Source organism: Callospermophilus lateralis, chromosome 6, assembly GCF_048772815.1.
Source record: "Callospermophilus lateralis isolate mCalLat2 chromosome 6, mCalLat2.hap1, whole genome shotgun sequence".
In the NCBI taxonomy this organism is placed as follows: Eukaryota; Metazoa; Chordata; class Mammalia; order Rodentia; family Sciuridae; genus Callospermophilus; species Callospermophilus lateralis.
In genome coordinates, this window is record NC_135310.1 from 31,123,632 (window position 1) to 31,143,612 (window position 19,981).

Consider the following 19,981-nt stretch of genomic DNA (forward strand, 5'->3'; position numbering starts at 1 on the left):
GGCACTGATTATATTTACAAAAGATAAATATATTAGCAACTGAACTCCTTATTGCAAGCTCTCAAGTCAGTAAAAAAAAGCTGGAATTAGATCATTTTTGATAACTCACTGAGGGATCTGTTAGGAAAAATTGCAAGACCTATTGAGAAACTAAGTGATCTAATCACAATGTTATTATGTGTAAAACTCCTGATTTACATGAATTAGTTTTTTTCTTAAAAAAACTCATTTCTGTTATTTTTGCTCCACATTATTAAAACATTGCCTTGGATAGTTTCCTAAATATTATTAATTAAAAAGTGAAGAGACGATTTGAGGCTATGGAATGACAATAATGATATAATGAGAACACTAGTTAATAGTTACTTAGATCGCCCCACTCTCAAACCTGTTGCACACAATTGCATATATCATATGCACAGACATTAAACATATATACATATGTTTTATATACAAATACAATTCTGAAAACAGTGGAAGGGATTTTTAATAGTAATTATAAAATGAAAGGAAACTGAGTCACAGAACAGTCAGTGACTATTTTCAGGTCATTGCATCTCAGAGTATCCAAGCTAAGATAGATTTCCAGGGTCCTGCCTTTCTGCAGAATTCTTTCCTTCTGTTCATGCAGTTATGTTTTCTATAATCACTAACTATTTCATATGTAAGAAACTGGCCATGGAGCACCCTACCCACTCCTTGTCACCCCCACTCAACAGGCAACTCTCTGTCCTTGCTTTGCTTGCTCCAAATAAGAGAAGAAAATGCATTCCTGGTATCTTAAGAAATCTAAACAAGTATTCCCACAAACCTCATTGCTTCTGTTGTTTAGGGTCTATATACTCTCTGGTTTCATATCCTTGTGGGTTAACCAGACTTTTAAGGGCTGACTGGGACTCAAACTGTCATGAATAATTCAGTGTCCATGCAATCATTCTTTTTCAATTCTAGAATTCTGAACCAAAACATCTTTGTAAGTTGGAGAGTCCCATACTTTTGTGTAAAATATATATATGTATAATGATACAATTTAAAGCAATTGATTTTTATTGGGGGCCACAGAAACTATAATTGCACTAAAAACATCTCAGGATAAACATGGAACAGCAGATTAATACCACAGTTTCTTTGTACTATTCTCAAGTATAAATGGAAAATTCCTGTGATCAGGGTCCGGGCGGAAGCCACAGCCCCTCACCACTAGAAATGTATAAAGAGGCTTTCAAGTCTGCAAGCCTTCTGAAGCATGCGCTCTGGCCGGGCTCCAGTGACATAAGCAGCACAATGTGAAAACCAGATGTGCACATATTGGAATAATTTTCTAGCTCCTCCTCCTCAACCTCCCTGTACTGGTAGGGCTTTTCCTCTTTACATCATCTCCCTAGGTGAGCTCATCCTGTGACATGGCTTGAAATAGCACATGTGTCAATAAATCTAGGTTCGGTTCTGATGTCCCCTCTGAACTACAAACTTCTTACCTGTGTTTCACTAATAGGTACTTCAACCTTAATGGGTCTTGAACACAGCTCTTAACTTCTTGCCTCCTTTATACCCCAAACCTGATCTTCCCTCAGTCTTCCCCAACTCACTGAATGGTACTACCCAGTGATGAGGAGCCATTTTCAAATTAATTTTATTTAGTTTATATACATACAATAGACATAGTACTTACTATTGATCCCCCCTCTTAAATGTGTGTCTGCAGGTGCATGCATAGGTATGTATGCAAAAGCACATGTGTGCATATACACACACACACACACACAAAATTTACAGCAGTCCTATAAGGTAAGCACTATTAGCATCCTCCTTCTCTTTTACAAATGATGAAACTGAGAATAGGTTATGCATCTAAAGTTACGAAGTTGGTAGGAGCAGAGCCAGAACAGGAACCCAAGAGATCAGCTCCAGAATCTGGGATTGCAAACTGTGTGTTGCTGTCTCTCCGTCATATCCAATCCAATCTATTCTACTGTCAAACACCCACATGACACATAAACACTGTCTACCACTCCATGGTTTTAGCCTTAATCTAGCCTTCTTCATCTTTCATCTGGCCTGCAGTAACTATCAACTGCTCCTAAGGGCTTTCCTACCTATGATCCAACAAGCCATTCTCACAGGGGTCAGATTGATCATTTAAAAGCACAATTTAGTTTAAATCTCTTTTCTGTCTACAGGGTTTCAGTGGTTTCCCATTTTACTATGAGAAGACTAAGATTCAAACCCTGAAAATGTTCATGTGATCGGGCCCTGCCCAGTTTACCCACTCCTCTCCTCCCAGCTCACCATCACACTACATCCCACAAATCTGACCTTTCTTCTTTCAGACTCAAAACACATATCCTTCTCCAGCTCTGCTCCTGCTCTCTCCTCTGCCAGGATCACTTTTCTCCTAGCTTTCTGACTGCCTAGTTTCATTATTTTACTGGAGAGAACACTTTGCTGAGCTCCCCAGCTACAAGGTTACATCTCTACAGGCAGCAACCTGATATCTTGTTGTTCTGCCTTATTTTCTTCATAGATTTAGCAAAATCTGAAATTAACTGTTAAATCTACTAGTTTATGTGCTGTTAATCTTCTCTTACTAGAATTCAAGCTTCATGGGGATGGAGACTTTTGTCTTTTCTTCTTCTGTGTCCTGAGTCCCCAGACCACATTAAGGCCCTCAATATGACTGAGTGAATGAGTACAAGCTCTGTCACTTAGAAGCAGTGACTTTACACTAATTATTTAATCAATGGGAGTCTGAGTTTGATCATAAAATGGGGATGATTACATCCATATAATTAGATTTTCTGCAGCTATTTGAGAGATTTAAGCAGAAATCAGGTTTTTTCCTCATGATTGTATAGATAAAATGTACTACACATGAATAGTATGCTTATTTCATATATGTACATATATACACACTTATTAAAATAATATACCAAAATTTGAATCTGATTAATTGTTGTCAAATATGCAATTAATTAGCTTCACATCAATCGAAAGAAGACAATCAGTTATGGTTTAGATATGAGGTGTCCCCCAAGAACTCATGTGTGAGACAAGGCAAGAAAGTTCAGAGGTGAAATGATTGGGTTATGAGAGATGTAACCTAATCAGTGGATTAATCAACTGATATTGATGACAGATAGGGTGTGGGATGAAGAAGATAGGTCACTGGAGGGTATGCCTTTGGGGTTTATACCTGCTTCCTGGTTGTCATATTCTGAGCTTCTTCCCTCTGCCATGCCCTTCCACCATGATGCTTAACCTCAATTTTGGGCCCAGAGCTATGCCTTCCATAGCCTGAAAACTCTGAAACTCTGAGCTAAAATAAACTTTTCCTCTTTTAATCGTTCTTTTGGTAACATAATGAAAAAACTGACTAAAATGGTATCCATCCTAGTTCTAAGGTCTAACACAATTACTTACCATTTTAGATTCTAGTAATTAAAGGACCAATTTTATGTACCAGTCATAAGTTTATGTACTCTCATATATGTATGTGTACATATGTATACACACACACACACACACACACAAACACACACACACACATGATTTAGCTGTATATTTGACTGTTTATACATTTGGTGACATTTCACCGTCTGGGGCCAAAAAATGGCTTAGCCATTGAAATACAGATGAACATATGTATACAACTTTGTACAGCATGAAACACAGAATCATCTGATTATTCCTCTGAGTTTGTCAGAGTGAAAATATAATTGAGCTAGTATTCTTAAGCCATGTAGGCCAAACTAAACAAGACAATGTAAACTATTGTGCCTAAAGTTTAATACCTGTTAAACATGTTAAGAACTTGCTTGGATTTAACACTGAACATGGTTCTGATGCTAGTGTACACTACTGGGAAAGTCAGAGAAGTCCCATAAAATTACAATTCTGGGTTTTCATGGTAGCCCTGCAATAAATGTTCTTTAAAATTATCTCCACGCATTGATTTATCACACCATTTGTGTTGATTAAATACAAGCTTTGAGAAGAAATGATATGGCATATACCAGTGGAACAATAAATAGTCTAGGACAAGGACAAAGACTCAGAACAATTTGATATCTGGAATATGAAACTTATCATGGCTGCACCAAAAAACTTCCCCTGGTTTGAAATCCTAAGCAAAAAAAAAAAAAAAAAAAAATTTGTGTGTGTGTGTGTGTGTGTGTGTGTGTGTGTAAGCAGGATCTCAGAACTTTTGGAAAATAGATGATACCATTTCAGTTATATAGCTAGAAAGTAGTTGAAGTCATCTTACTTACTCAAGACTATATGAATAACCAAAGCACAAATCAAGATTACCAGGATTAGAAATTATTATTTTTATAAAATGAACTTTGAAAATTCATTTATGCATTCATTCTTTAAGCTATCTTTTTGCATTTCTATTAAGAAGAAATAGAATAAATACTTGTTTTAACAGCCAGAATAAACAGCTCATACCCCTTTTCTTCAGAATTTGAGGAATAAACAATTGCAAACTATACATAACTGTTATTTTCTACTTCTCTATTCCAGATTGTAATAACCCTTGGCTATTACTCTATAAATTGCTAAAGTTAAAAATTCTTCTCAGTGAAAAAGTTTATCAAGTAACATATGAAAATTTACTTAGCCCTTTGGATGAAATATTAAGTCAAATTTCCTTAAGTTAACTGTAAGATATATATTATCAACTGAACATAGTAACACTTCATATATCTTACTTCATATTTTTTCAATTTAATATATTTTAGCATATATTTAGTGACATAGTTAAAAGTTATAAATATTCGTTCTTTTGGATATGCCAATTTTCAATTTCTATTTTGAAAAAGAACAAAAAGACCACATATTGTATGAAACTAGGAATATACATCGATTTATAAAAAAAAGTCCTGAAGAGCTAGGCATTAATTATTCTCTCCATAATTCACCAGAAGTGAACACTGAATTTTCCCAAGATGATGTCAGTTTTTTGTGTAGATGACTTTTCTGAAGTTTTAAAGCAATAAAAGAAGGAACTTATAGGTTAAAACTGCATAGAAAATATCTTTAAACATGTTAGATGATCCTTTTAATTAAAACTCTTTAATGTCCCTGCTGACCAGGAATTATGTGCTGACTTCCTCTCTTCAGTTACTAGCCTTCTTCTATCTTATTTGGCTCTAACTAATCCTTATCTCATTTTTCTCCTCCTCACAAATTTATGCCAACTTATCCTCAACAGTTTAGCTTATAATACTTTCATGTATTTCCTTCCAGATTATATGCCTCATCTTCCATATAAGAGACATTTTCCTTATCAAAAAAATTTTTTCTCCCTGAAAGGAAATTGGTTGCCACTCACCAACATATACTTTTATAAAAACTCCATTTCATATTGGACACACTAGCACCTTGCTTAGTTGGGATTACTCATGTGGTGAACTTAGTACAGACCAGGAATTCTCTCTGAAGTCAAATCTACATCTCAGACATTTCATTTATCAAAATAAATAAATAAATAAAAATGTTTAAGAAGTAAAAAAAAAAAAAAAAAGTCCTGAAATTTATATCAAGTGCATTTGAAACTGTTTAATATTTCTCATTACATACATATATTTTTAAGCTTTTTATAAATTGCTCATAAATAATTAATAATTGAACTCTAGGTTAAAGACAGCATAATTTGTACTTATTAATTATAATTCAAGTTTACCTGTGCTCCAAAGATAACCTAGCACTGGAAAAAACACAGAAAGTACTATGAAAACACAAGTACCTTAGAAAAGATAGTGAACTGACAGAGTCTATACTTAATACAAAACACCAAAGACCTGGTTTTATGTAACTAAATCAGAATTTGACGATAACCTAACTAAGTTTACTCCATGGCTTATTTTATTTGCAACTAACTAATTTATAAATTCTATAGGACATGGATATGATACTGAAAATAATTTTATATGTTTATGATGCATATGGATTATAATTCAGAAACATTAAATTGACTTGTATGAAACTAAGTTATTAAATAATTTGGGTAATGAAGAAAGTTACTAAGAGCACATTTAAGCTAATTTATATTAGCTACCATATAAGACAACAATAACTTTCATACACAAAATTTATAAATGCAAAAAATTAAGAACTAAGAAATATATTTTGGTAGCTATCCTTGATTAGAAATGTGAAGTACAGAGGAAGTCTTTAATAAATATTTCTTTACCCAAGAGCTCTCTAGCATATCAGCAGTGTCAAAAATGATGTTTGTCAAAGTACTACTTGCAGATAACAATTATGCGATAAAATGGAATTGAAATTTTTTCTTTAAAAATTATTTAATAATGTTATAGTTGCCATAGAGAAATATAAAAATTTAACTCATACTTCTTATTATTTACTTATCTCATAATTTTGATGGATATGACTTCCCACTTTTAAATTTATTTCAGACAGAAGAGAAAAGTTAAAAAATGAAAATTTATTTCTGGTGTATAATGGGAACTTTTAAAGTCATATATGTTTTCCCTAATACTTTCTTCTTGTACTTTTTTTTCTTCATTTTTTAAGAAAACAATGAAAGGGAAAGAGAAGTAGGTGCATGTTTATTAAGTGCCAGCTGCTGCCTTAAGTGCTTTTTTTCATTCAACATAAAATCAGGTTAAGACAGTTGGGATTGTTAGTGTTGCTGATAACTTCACAGAAGCAAATGTAAATTCTATCTGGAAAAATCTACACTGCACTCAACCTCAAGTTTCTGTCTAACTATCTATCTACCTACTTACCTACACACACACACACACACACACACACACACACATACACATATACAATGGTCAGTGTTCCATTAAAAATAACCAGGATAAAAGTCAAGACAATTTGAACCAACCAGAAGAAAATAAATATAGACACTGAAGAGATCCAACTAAAACAGTTACACAATTTTAAAACCATAAAGAGAATATGTTCCACAATATGATAAACAAGATTGAGAATTTTGACAGAAACTACAAAAACAAAAAGCTTAGAAAATTGTGAACTGAGGGAAGATGGGAGGGGAGGGGAGGGGGGATAGTAGGGGATAGGAAAGGTAGCAGAATACAACAGTCACTAATATGCCATTATGTAAAAATGTGAGTGGGTAACCGATGTGATTCTGCAATTTGTATTTGGGGTAAAAATGGGAGTTCATAACCCAATTGAGTCAACTGTATGAAAGATGATATATCATGAGCTTTGTGATGTTTTGAACAACCAATAAAAAAAAGAAAATTGTGAACTGAATTAAGAAATCATTTAATGGGTTAAGTAACTGATTATATGTAGCTGAAGAAAGAATTAGGAAAATGAAATAGTCATCAAAAGAAGTATTCAAAATGAAGAACAAAGAGTCAAAGGCAAATAGTGGAGGTAGGTAAATCCAATACTTGAACATACACATGATTGGAGTCCCATAAGAAAGGTAAGACAGAGCCAGACGCAGTGGCACACCTCAGCTACTTGGGCAGCAGAAGCAGGAGGACCGCAAATTTGAGGTCAGCCTGGGTAACTTAGCAAGACCTTATCTCAAAATACAAAATAAAAAAGGGGGGTTGGGGATGTAGTTCAGTTGTAGAGTGCTTGCCTAGCACACATGAGGCTGTGGCTTCAGTCCATAATACAAGAAGAAGAAAAAAGAGGAGGAAGAGAAGAACGTAAGAGAAAATGAAACAGAATGAATATTAAAAGAGACAACTAATACCAATTTTACAAAATAGTTAAAAGATATCAGGATACAATTTAAGAAACCATAAAGATTCCAAATTATAATAAGTGCGAATTATCATATATGAGCAATCATGGCAAACCTATAAGAAGTCAAAAATGAAAACAAAATATAACAAGCAGTCAGAGGAAAGAACAGATAACTTTTTAAAGATTATTATCTGATTTACCCTCAGAAACAATGAAAGTAATAAAACAATTTAAAAATATCTTGAAGTGTGTGTGTGTGTGTGTGTGTGTGTGTGTGTGGTGGAGGATTACCTATCTAGAATTTTAGTCCCAGGAAAAGCACATTTGAGATATCAAGATTATATAAAATAATTTCAGACAAAGTCAAGAAACACAACTCAAGTTAAATCATTACTAAGGAAAATTCTACATGGGATCTCAGAAATAGAGGAAGGAATTAAAAATATATGATTATATAATCATAATAAAATTATTATTGCAAAACTAAATTATATAAAGTTAAATACCTAGTGAACATATAGTTCAGGATGAGTACAAAGGTAGTTAAAGCATTTCAAGTTCTTACACTTCCCACAAAGGAATAAAAATACTAATTCGCATCACACTTTGATTAGGTTATAGATGCATCCTGTGCTTCAGTACTAATCAGTAGAGTGGTATAAATGACTATAAAAATAACAAGCTAATGGGAAGAGGATAATGCAATGACAAAAATTCTTAATCCCAAGAAATTAAAGCAAGGAGGGAAAAAAAAGTACAGCAGGAAGAACAAATAGACTTAACTCAGGTGAACTAAATCACTAATTACATTAAATAGAAAAGTTCTAAATACTCCAATAAAAGATAATCAGGTTGAATGATAAAACAAAACTTACTTTTCTCCTTGTAAAGAGACTCATCTAAAATAGAAACATATAGAAAATAAAAAAGTAAAAGAATGGAAAAGGATAAGCTATGTCAACACATGGAAAGTTTCTTTTATGGATTTTTTTACTGTCAAAGTAAAAGTGAATGCAAAATAATTGAAGGGATATTTTATCATGATAAAATTTCTATGCACCAGGAAATTACAAAAATTCTAAATTTATATTGGCAAGGAATGTCTATAATGGCCACAAATCCAGCTAGAAGATATTGTTGGGAGAATTTAACAAGGATTTTAATTAATGGATAGGTATACTATGTTCATAAATTGAAAACTCAGGAAAGAACTGTCTTCCCTAATTGTTCTATATCTCAACAGTGCTTTGGTTTTTTTAGGGGGGAATCTTAAGTTATTCCTCAAATATATGTGGAAATGTAGAGAACAGAAATTGATCAAAATAATCCTGAAGAAGAATGGGAAATTTTACCAATGAAAGAAAATATTTGTGACACAAATAATAATAAAAGTTGTATAAAGTAATAAAGAATTCCTGTAAACTAATATACAAAATGACTCCATCTGATTCTTGACAACAAAGATGTTTACATGGCTAATATATATATAATGTACTTAAACTTATTTAGCTCATTAATAAGGAAAATGCACATTAAAAAAGCCTCCACAACACATCTGCCAGAAATACTAATGCACAGAATTTGAAGAAGCAGAGCAACCAAAAATACACTATTGGTGAGAGTATAAATTTCTTTAACCACTTTGAGAATTTTCTACTAACATTGAACATGAACATTCCCTGTGACCCAGTAACTTTATTCCTAGGTATATGCTCAACAGAAATACAAGGCACAGGCACCCAAAGATGGGTAAACAAATACCTGGGCCTGCATTATTTATTATTAAAAACTGAACCTGAACACAATTTTAATGTTTTCCACAACAGAATGGACAAATAGATGTTGTATATTCAGCTAAACATCATGCAACAATGAAAATGAAAAAAAATACAATTATATGCATCAACCAACTAAGTTTCATGATATAATGTTGAATGAAAGAATAGAGGAAATGTGATGGGATTTCTGAGGTGCTGCTGATGTAATATATATATATATATATATATATATATATATATATATATATATATATATATATTTCTTGACTTGGTTCAGTTACAAAGGGATTCACTTACAACAAGTGAATCATAGTGTGAGTTTATATGTTTGGTAATTTTCAGTTATATGTGCTATTGTTTAATATAGAAGGTAAAAACTTTAAAAGAAAAAACTTGTCTTAGTCTATTTTATTGTTCTATTTTTACAGCAGAGTACCTGAAACTTGGTAATTTATAAAGAAAAGAAATGTATTCTTACAGTTTTGGAGGCACGGAAACTCCAAACCGTGGTTCCAGTATCCAGATGGATGCTTCACAGCATGGCAGAAGGTGAAAGGGAGAAAGCAAGCCAGCATTGGAGGACCAGGTGAGAGCAGGTCCCCTTCATAACAACCCACTCTCGGGATGACTAATCCACCCCACATGGTAATGACACTAATCCATTATGAGAGTTCTGCCCACCGTGAATGAAACACCTCCTCTGGGTTCCACCTCCCAGTATGGCTACACTGGGAATCAAACTCCCAGCACAGGAAGTCTTGGGGAAAAACTTTCTGTAGCCATGTTTCTGTAGACTATGTTTCTTAAATGTTTAGCACAGCCATCAACAGTATTTGCAAAATAATTATAACCCCATGAAATATTTTTCAAAACTTGTAAGACAATAGTACTAGCTGATATGCTCACATGCTTACTTTATTCCATACTCTGTTCTAAGCACTTTGAAGGTAAAATGCATTTCATCTCCTCAACAATCTTATGAGGACAATACTACAAACACCTTCATCTCATAAATAAGAAGAGTAAGGTCTGGAGAGATTAAGTAACTTGAATGTGGTCACAAAGCTAAAAAGCAAACCAAGTGGAAGGTTATCAAGTTGTGCATTGCTACTGTTATGCTCTTCTGCATCTCAGAGCAGAACTTTTGAAGTCTAAAGTGTCATATTTGTCCCTAATGAATGCATTTAAAATTAAGTAATGTTGTTCCTTTATATATTTGAACCTGCTGTATATAAATAATGCTTTAAAATTTTTGAAAGAGATGTTTTTACGCTTTGTAGAAATATTTTTAAAAATGTTTTCTACCTCATACTTAGAATGATTAAAGATGGGTTTTAAATATATAAAAACAATTAAAAATTATCACCAAAAAAGCTGAGATTGAACCCCAATTCTATTAGCTGTGATTTTTCTGTGCCTCAATTTCCTTCCCTTTTAAATGGACATAATTAATCCTACCTGACAGCAATGATATGATAACTAAGTGATGTGGCATTTGTGTTGTGAAGTATCTAATTATGTATGAAAGCCAGAAATGATAGAACCTAATGATACTTTGCTTTAAATTTACACTTTAGAGTTTTGAAAGCCAAAGATGTTAAATAACTTGCCACAAGTAACAATCTTAGCATCCTGAACTTGAACCCCGGGCTTTAGGTTACAAGTTCAGTGCTCCTTGAAAAGCAGTTTGGTCCTCATTTATTTATGTTTTTCCTTATCGCCTTCTACATAAAATACACAAGCTGAAGTTTTAAAAATTATGTATTGTGGCCATTTAATTCAATAAATATATTTATTTGACTTTTAAAGATTTACATTAGAGGGAACAATATACTTTGGTACACTCTTCTCCAACTCACTGTTTTTGTTTGTTTGTTTTGACTTAAATATTACACATAAAATTTTTATACTCGTTTTATCTTTAAGTTTGAGAAGAGCCTTGCCCTCAATCTCTTGCTCATGCACACATACATGGGCACTTGGGGACCATGTATTCAGTGCAAAAGAAAACAGTCCTTATCAAGTATTTTTTTATAATTCATTGAAATATTTTTTCTTATAGTGACTTTTTAGTGATTAAAAGAGATCTAAACAGAAAAATTAGAATGTTAATTTTGGTTATCCAAAGCTACTATCACATACATTCCTGTTTAATGTTTATCCCTTTTGTTTTACTTTAACCTAAAAGATTATTCTTGGTTCCCATGCAATAATAAAGGTCTAGAGAAACAGGAAATAAAAATTACTATGTATTTTAAATGACTAAAATTTATATTTTCCAAATCATACTAAAAACTAAATTGAAACTGGGTTTTCATTTAATTGAAAAGCAAGAAAACTAGTCTTAAGGACATGGAATTATACTATATTTCTATCACATAGAAAACAACTTTGGTTTTTTTTTTTTTTTTTTTAGATTTAATGACCTTTTTCTAAATTGAGGCATTCTTTAGACCTCCATATTACTGTGGCATCTCCTTTCACAAGAATGCTTTCTACACTTTTGTGAATGACTGAGTCCTTTCATCTGGCTGAACACAGCTGGCAAGTGGCATAATGAGAAAGGGAAATGAAGGCCTTTTTTTTTTTTTAACTCCTGGAAAACCCAGAAATATATAAATCATATTCAAACTAAAGCAGCATGAGTTGCTTGGGTAACTGCACAACCTGGACATCTTAATGTAAATAGTGTTTTCTGTTTTATGAAGAACTGTAGATATTATAGTATAATTTTATTTAAAAAGTCTCTCTATGGTGTGTGGTTTCTCTAAACAGTATTTGGGAAAAATATGTTTTTTATATTTAATTAATTTGAAAATGTTCAAATACTGATCAAGTCAGAAACAGAAAATTTAGTGAAAATGTCCAAACCTGTAAAATATGTGTATTCAGTTTATGGAGGAAGATCTTAAACACTTGGACATGCAATAGGACAAGAAGTTTTCTTAGACATCTTTCCAAATTGGGAGGAACTTAGAGTCTGACTAAGTCCCTCAGTTCTGGAGGAAAGTGGTGCCAGAGGACTGACTGGCCCAGTCACTCAAGCTGGGGCAATGGGCTCTCTGTCTTCTCATGTGCAAAACTCCTGCTTCTAGGACATTCTCCTTCCTAACAATATCAAAGGCACTTGGGAACAATTCAAATTCTTCAAGGAAGATGCTAACAAAGGAATATAAAAGGAAAATAGGACTCTCCCTTTAATCCTCTTTTATTTCAACTTAAAATATCACACAATAACAAATAAATTATTTCTACTGTAAATGCAATAAATTTATTATGGGAAAAGTTGAACAATTCTGAATATATATATATATATATATATATGTGTGTGTGTGTGTATATATATATATATAAATTAAGTCTTGTTCCTATCCTGTACTCCAACGGTATTCACTATAATATTTTAATTTAAATTTGGAAAATTTCTATAGTGTATATGAATATGCATATGTATTTATATAAATGTTAATGTAGATATTTTTCCAATACTGCTTCTGAAAAATCATTCTGGATTGTTTGCACATACCACATTAAAAAATAGCTATATGGCATTATATTGCCTTGATTTAAAACAATGTATTCAACAATTCACCTATTTTTAACATCACATAGCTTCTGATATTTAATATTACAAAAAATATAATAATAGATAATTATATATGTTTTCAACTAAGATTTGCTATGGTCAAAAAGGATTTAAAGCATTTCCCATCTGGTACCTTCAGATACCAAGATTTTATTAACTCAGACAAATGGTACATTCCCCATATCTACACTGAACCTGTGAAAGCACACTGCTCACACCAGTTTGGGGACCAGATGTGGCCCCAGGAGAAAAGAAGAAGATTCTTAGAGTTCAAGACTCTTAAAAATAGTCTTCAATATATTTAAGCCATGTATAAAACCCATTTTTGAACAGAAGACTTTTTGTGTATATCTGAAGAAGTAGGCAGATAATGATGATTTTCATCTTGCAGAAAGGATATTTTATATGTTTCTTGTTTATATATTAATTATGACAAGAGAACACAGAAGATTTTAATACGAAAAAAATCTTAGGAGGAATTTAAATTAAACTTCAGACTAATTCACAAATCACTACAGAGGAAAAATAAAACACTTGATATTTTATGCAAGAAAACCCATCAAACCTCATTATCAATCTTTGTTTTTTTCAATCTTCACCCTACAGATGAGGGAGGAGGAAGAGGAGAAGAAAGAGGAGGAAGAGGGGGAGGAGAAGAAGGTGAAAGAAGAGGTAGGAAGGCAAAGAGGAGTGAGGGAGGAAAGAAGAAAGAAAAGAAGGGAAAGGGGGAGGGAGGGAGGGAGGGAAAGCAGGAAGGAACTTTAAATGACAAGAATTTGGCATGGCATACTGGCTTCAGCTATTATTTTCATACTTCTTGACTATGCAAATCAGTGTAGACAGTATTCATGATAGGATTTATATTTTTAAAAATATTGAGGTACTCAAAAATAATATTAAGAATTCATATTGCTGAATGGATTTTTTGGTGAGTTGGGTCACATTGTTAGGGTTATCCAAAATAATAAAACTTGCTCCCTATCAGCCAGGATGAGCTATTAACCCACACTCAGAAGAGATGTCAGACAGAAGTCTCTGAGCCACATAGTATATACCACTGTCTGGGTTAGGGTAACCAAACTGTACCAAGTTTACCACTAGAAGAGGCAGCAATCCTGCCCCCATGGGGTCAAGGTCTCAGAATAGATATTTAATGGACAATGAGCTCACCAATTTTTTTCTTTTCCCCTGCCAAAACTTTACCTTTCTTTAACATCCTATTTTTTTAAGAACACCAGTACAAATATGATTTCAAAAGAATAACCATGCCTTCAACTGATCATAATAATGATTGTCACTTAGTTATTAACATTTCCAGTTATTCTCTAAAGAAATTAGAATTGGAGTTGAAGAGATACTAAATGAAGGAATATGGAAAATCTAGGACATGATTGACATTTAGGAAAAAGAGGTTTGTCTCATAACATTGAAGCTCCCAGCTTCAGTGAACCCAAAAGACATCTATGTGTCTCGAGAAGGGCTATAACCATGGAAAAGCATCAACCTCACAGGAGAGAAATAAGGCAGAGAGGTTATCTCCCCAGGGTCCTGCTGGGGAGAAATTCCAACCCAGGGCCTTGTTTTGTTTATGATTTTCTTTGGCAATGGAACTATCTTGGAAGCAAATTATGTAAATTTAGATAACTGAGTTACAGCATACTATAAAAAGAAGTGGCATAAATAAGGGATGAAACGTGGAAGAATAAAAACAAATGCAGGATTAAGGATTCAATATTAATCTTCTCAGAATTTGGAAAGGCAGAGGCATCTGACAGTCCTGTTTTAGACAAGTAATTTGTTTTAGACAAGTAATCTGGAAATTCTGAGCCACTACTAGACACTTTCAGGCACTGGACTGTGCCAGAGTTCAAGGCCATCTCTTCTGTGAACCTTCCTTATTTACATCAAATGCCTGCAGGGATCCTGGCTGCTCTTTCTCAAAGGACTCCTGCTTCCCAAAACTCCTAGAGATCTAAGTTCAAGGGATGGTGAAAATAGTTTCAATACATGGATTCGTGATATCTCAGATAGGTATAGTAGCTTAATCAGCCCTGGTAAAACTTTGGTTGTCTTTAACATCCTATTTTTTTTTAAGAACAACGTTACAAACATGAGTTCAAAAGAGTAACAATGTCTTCAACTGATCATAATAAAAAATCATCATAGTAAAAATAAATATCTAGATGGATATAAAATTTCATTTATTGTACTCCATATTGCCTTTCCTGTAGTTTTTCTTCATCATAATCTTCCTCCCTATTACAGTTTAGATATGAGGTGTTCCCCAAATGCTCATGGGTGAGTCAATGCAAGAATTTTTCAGAGGTGAAATGATTGGGTTTGGGGAGCCTTAACCTAATCAGTGGACTAATCTGCTGATATGGATTAATTGGGTAGTAACTATAAGCAGGTGGAATATGGCTGAAGGATGTAGATCACTGGGGTTGTGCCTGTGGAGTTTTTATCTGTCCTTTGTGAGCAGAGATCCCTCTATTTCTTGGTTGCCACTTCCTGAGCTGTTTCTTTCACCACATCCTTCCACCATGATATTCCGCCTCATCTTGGACTCAGAATCAATGGGAATTGGCCAATCATGAACTGAAGCTCTGAAACCATGAGCCCCAAGAAAGTTTTCCTCCTCTGCATTGTTCTTGTCAGGCCTTTTGATCACAGCAACAAAACACTGACAAAACACTCCCAAACTTCTTTAACTCCTATATTGCTCTGCATGGTCTTCACTCATTTGTGAACCTGTTTCTGAAGTGGGGGATGATTATTTGCCTATCTTTATATTCACTTCACCTCTAAAGACATGGCTCTTGACATGCTGAAAGCATGCAGCAATGTTTTATGAATTAATGTTTGACACTTACATTTGCATTACAAATAACTGGTTGTTCCTAAGTCTATTCTGATCCTTAAATTTGACAGTTGTCTTTAATATAATGAAGCCCTTTTAGTCATGCTTGGGATTAGTTTACCACTTAAAAAATCCTTTCCAACACTATGTTCTGTGAGTCAACAAGCAGTTTCCCCTGTGATTCAAGCCTGGCTAACAACAAATTAGACTGTGGAAGAATAACTACTAGGCAGAGGTGTTATCCAGGTTGTACATTTTGAGGAAATATAAATGAAGTAAAAAGAAACCTCTGAATAAGGATCCTACAAAAATTTGACCTAAAGGAATGTTAGAAAAAAATCAATATAACCAGTTTCTTTTACAAATGAGGAAACTGAAGCAGAGAATAAGTGGGTAGTTTAGATCACCCAGTTAGTTGGAGCCTGAATGAGGATGTTCACTTTATCGTCTATCTCTGTCCACTTCTCTGTTCACTTCATGTGATCATTCTCTAAGTATAAATTATACATATTGATACCTAGTTGATTTGGAGGCAGAAGAAAAGTATAAATGCCTTGATTATACACTAAAACTGAGACACATTTCCCTTTCTCTATTCAAGTTTCTAACAGTGCCTGACACATAGTAAGGACTCATTCAATTTGGGTTTCTGCATCTTCTTTTCCTCAAATCTGCATATTAACCACATTAAAGACTGCTACAGTAAGTACCAAGTAGGCACCTCTCATGAATCAAAGCCTGGATATCAATAGAGACACTAAGGATGCTTATAGAAGCCAATGGTGCAGACCCCAAGGTGCCTCTTGTATGGATGAGGGACAAGGCCCCTGAGTGTATTCTTAGGTGAAGTGGGGATGCCACCATGGGGAGGTACTAATAGGGATGCTCTCACTTCTGTGTGAGTGACCAGGTAAATTTCCAAATGCCAAATCCCTTCTTCCTTAACCATATGTGACTACCAGAGGAGACTCTTATTTGTCCATAGTCTTCTTTGGGGGCACAATCTTTAAGATGGCAATTTTTATCTTTGGATAAAATTTTCTGCACATAGAAGTTTCTTTTATAAATTATATCCCTCAGCAATGTGAGGTGAGCCACTTATAATACCTGTTAACTTCTATAACTGGTTGTTTCCAAGTCCGTTCTGATCCTTAAATTTGACAGTTGTCTTTAATATAATGAAGCCCTTTTAGTCATGCTTGGGATTAGTTTACCACTTAATAAATCTCTTCCAACACTACGTTCTGTGAGTCAACAAGCAGTTTCCCCTGTGATTCAAGCCTGACTAACAACAAATTAGACTGTGGAAGAATAACTACTAGGCAGAGGTGTTATCCAGGTTGTACATTTTGAGGAAACTTGGTCATTTTACTTTTGCATTTAAGATGTCCCTTTGTTAAAAATAGCACTCGCCAATGTTTGGAATGCCCTCCTGTGTATCGTTGACAGTTGATTTCCAGATGATATTTCAGTCTGGTCTAACACTGAAAACATTTTCCAAAGATATTTTAAAATGCCATGTTTGAAATTTATTTAAATAATTTGCAATATATGCTGGGTAGTAAATTTTCAGCAAACATTTTAACTAGGTTATATCAAGCACCAACAGTGGCTTTATGCTGAACACTGGGCTGGGCATTAAAAGGTGTACTGATATAATTGTTTTCCTTAAGCTCAGGTCTGCTCCTAACATATTTTGGATTTTTCCACCCTTGTCCTAAGTAACTTGATTCAAAAGAGTTTCTCCAAGCTAATTTGCTGAAATGGAGTCAACACTAATTTTGTCACATGTCATTCAACTGAGTAAGTGCACTCTGAAATCAGACAGCTTAGTGCCAGGTAAAAATTCTTATAAATGAGATACCAATTTTAGAGTAGCAACTAGTTAACTTTGGGCTTCTACTTGAGACACAAAGCGACTTCATTTTATTAGAAAAAAAAAACGTCAATCAAGATGTAACTACTGACACCCGTCTTTGTTTCACCAGCCAGAAATAAAAGATAAAGCAGAGGAAATGGAGGAGCTGCAGTTAGGCATTTGCAACACACAAAGTCCTTGTTTTCCCACTAGGCGCTGCAGAAAAGCAATTGTCCATTCACAGCACATCCTCTGCATTTCAGAGCTAATATTTTTGCAGTCCTTAACTTGGTACATTACAGTTTTATGCTGTTAATTTTGTTAACCCCTCAGAACGCACTGTATGTTTGATGCCCTGCTTAACAGTACCGCTAACATGACCCAGTTTTACAAATTTCTGGTTCTCAATGTTGAGAATAAAAACTTTAAGAAAACATGTAAGAAAATCTGGAACAAGGTAATGGTTTCAAATAATCCTGTCTAGCTATTGCCTAACTTTGAGAGGGGCAATAAGGAAATCCACGTTAACACTATATTATCCTGAATTACTTTTACAAAAATTGACTGTGTGCATAAGATTGATTTTTAGCAGGGGTCCCCTCCAACACATAATAATGTACCATTGAAAACAACTTTAGCCCTTGTTTAGTTTCCTTTCCTGCAGCATTTAATGTGCTTACTGTATATGAATACACATCCATGCATATATGTGTATATACTTGTCTGCCTCCTGGTGCAAAGAGCTTTACTCTATCACTGCAGTGGTCGCTTTGGCCAGAGCACATGAAGAACAAAATTTTTAGTTGATTAGTTAGTCCCTAGGCTCAGTCACTTAAGTTCCTAATTAAATATCTGACTCTGCTTTCAGCAGTTGTAGGAAAAGATAATTAGCAAAATTTGCAGTGATGATAAAGTTTTCTTTTCCTTTATAAATAATAAGATGTAAATCACTAGTCATATAACTCAGTGCCTACTACATTTCTCCCATTGACTTCTAAATTCAGAATATTCTTTATAAAATGCAACAAGGTGATAAGTAAATTTTTCCTCATGAATTCATTTTTCAGACACCTTCTATCGATTTTTCTACCTTCAATTTTGCTACCAGCTGCTTCTCTTTTCCTGTTAATTTCTTCATCTTGAAATGTGCTATCAACCAGCATGACAAACTCAAGAAAAAAACTGATTTTCTTTCCTGTTTCTGTAACAGCTCACAGAACCCTTTCCCAACATTTTCCTACCATGTCCCACTGAAAATTGAAAAGAAAAACAAAATCTAACTCTAAGATTTATGTTGGAGAATAAATATTTCATTCACTAAAAAAGAAAAAAAATAATAAATCCCTTCCCAGTTGGGGCTCAAAGTGCAATAGAAATGCCGGAGTCTCATTACACTGATTGGAAAGAAATCCTGTTGCCCTCAAACTGTTAATTCAGGGTAGGTGATAATGTTTAGTCAGTTTGCCTAGAAAAAGGAAGGAAATTCAAAAGCTGGTTGCTGTAGGAACAATCACAGACAAAATATATATACATATATATGTACAGGTTCCTTTTAAATAAAAATCCTGCCATCTCTCTGTGCCTCTGTTCTCTCAAGAAAAATGAGATTGCCGCTTAAATTTGTTGTACATACCTCAACCATTAAACAAGACATTTAACCATAGTGGCAGTTCTGTGACCTTTGAATGCCGTGAAATCTCTGAGCGGTGCTGCTTGTTCATGAAGACTTGTGCTGCAGAATCCAGCAACTTCATCCAGGATTAGGAATATAATTAAGTGAAAGAAAAAAGAAAAAAAAAAAAAAAACAAACCACACACACAAAGCAAACAGAGACCGAGAGAAGGAAGGTAGGTAGAAAGAGAGACTCTGGGTGAGGACACCACTTTTCTCCCAGTCAAGTGCTGCAGTGCCCAGACCGACCGACTGGCCGGGTGAGCAGGCAGCCGGCCTGTGAGGCTGGGAGGTGCTGTCAGTTGCCACAGGCAAGGAAAAGCAGAGACCAATCGGCTTCGAGGCTGGCAGCTTACTGGAGTGGAGCTTTTTCTGTTTATGTTTCCTCATTTCAAGAGTGACGTCAAAGGGTTTAGTTTTTCCTCTGCATGTGCTATTAATTTTAAAGTACTGTACTATGGGAAGAATGTGTGTGTGTGTGCCTGTGATTAGCCGGGGTGCCCCACTCTCAGGAAAACCCAAG

At 34.3% G+C, this 19,981-nt stretch overlaps 1 protein-coding gene across 1 annotated transcript in view; it reads right to left on the reverse strand.

Annotated features, from left to right (window-relative positions):
- Positions 1–19,725, reverse strand: part of Pde7b (phosphodiesterase 7B) — a 310,149-nt gene extending 290,424 nt beyond the window's left edge. The window contains exon 1 of the mRNA XM_076858226.2: positions 19,420–19,725. Coding sequence (XP_076714341.1) covers positions 19,420–19,440 — 21 coding nt within the window. The 5' untranslated portion in view covers positions 19,441–19,725. The remainder of the gene's footprint in view (positions 1–19,419) is intronic.
- Positions 19,726–19,981: the final 256 nt, after the last annotated feature.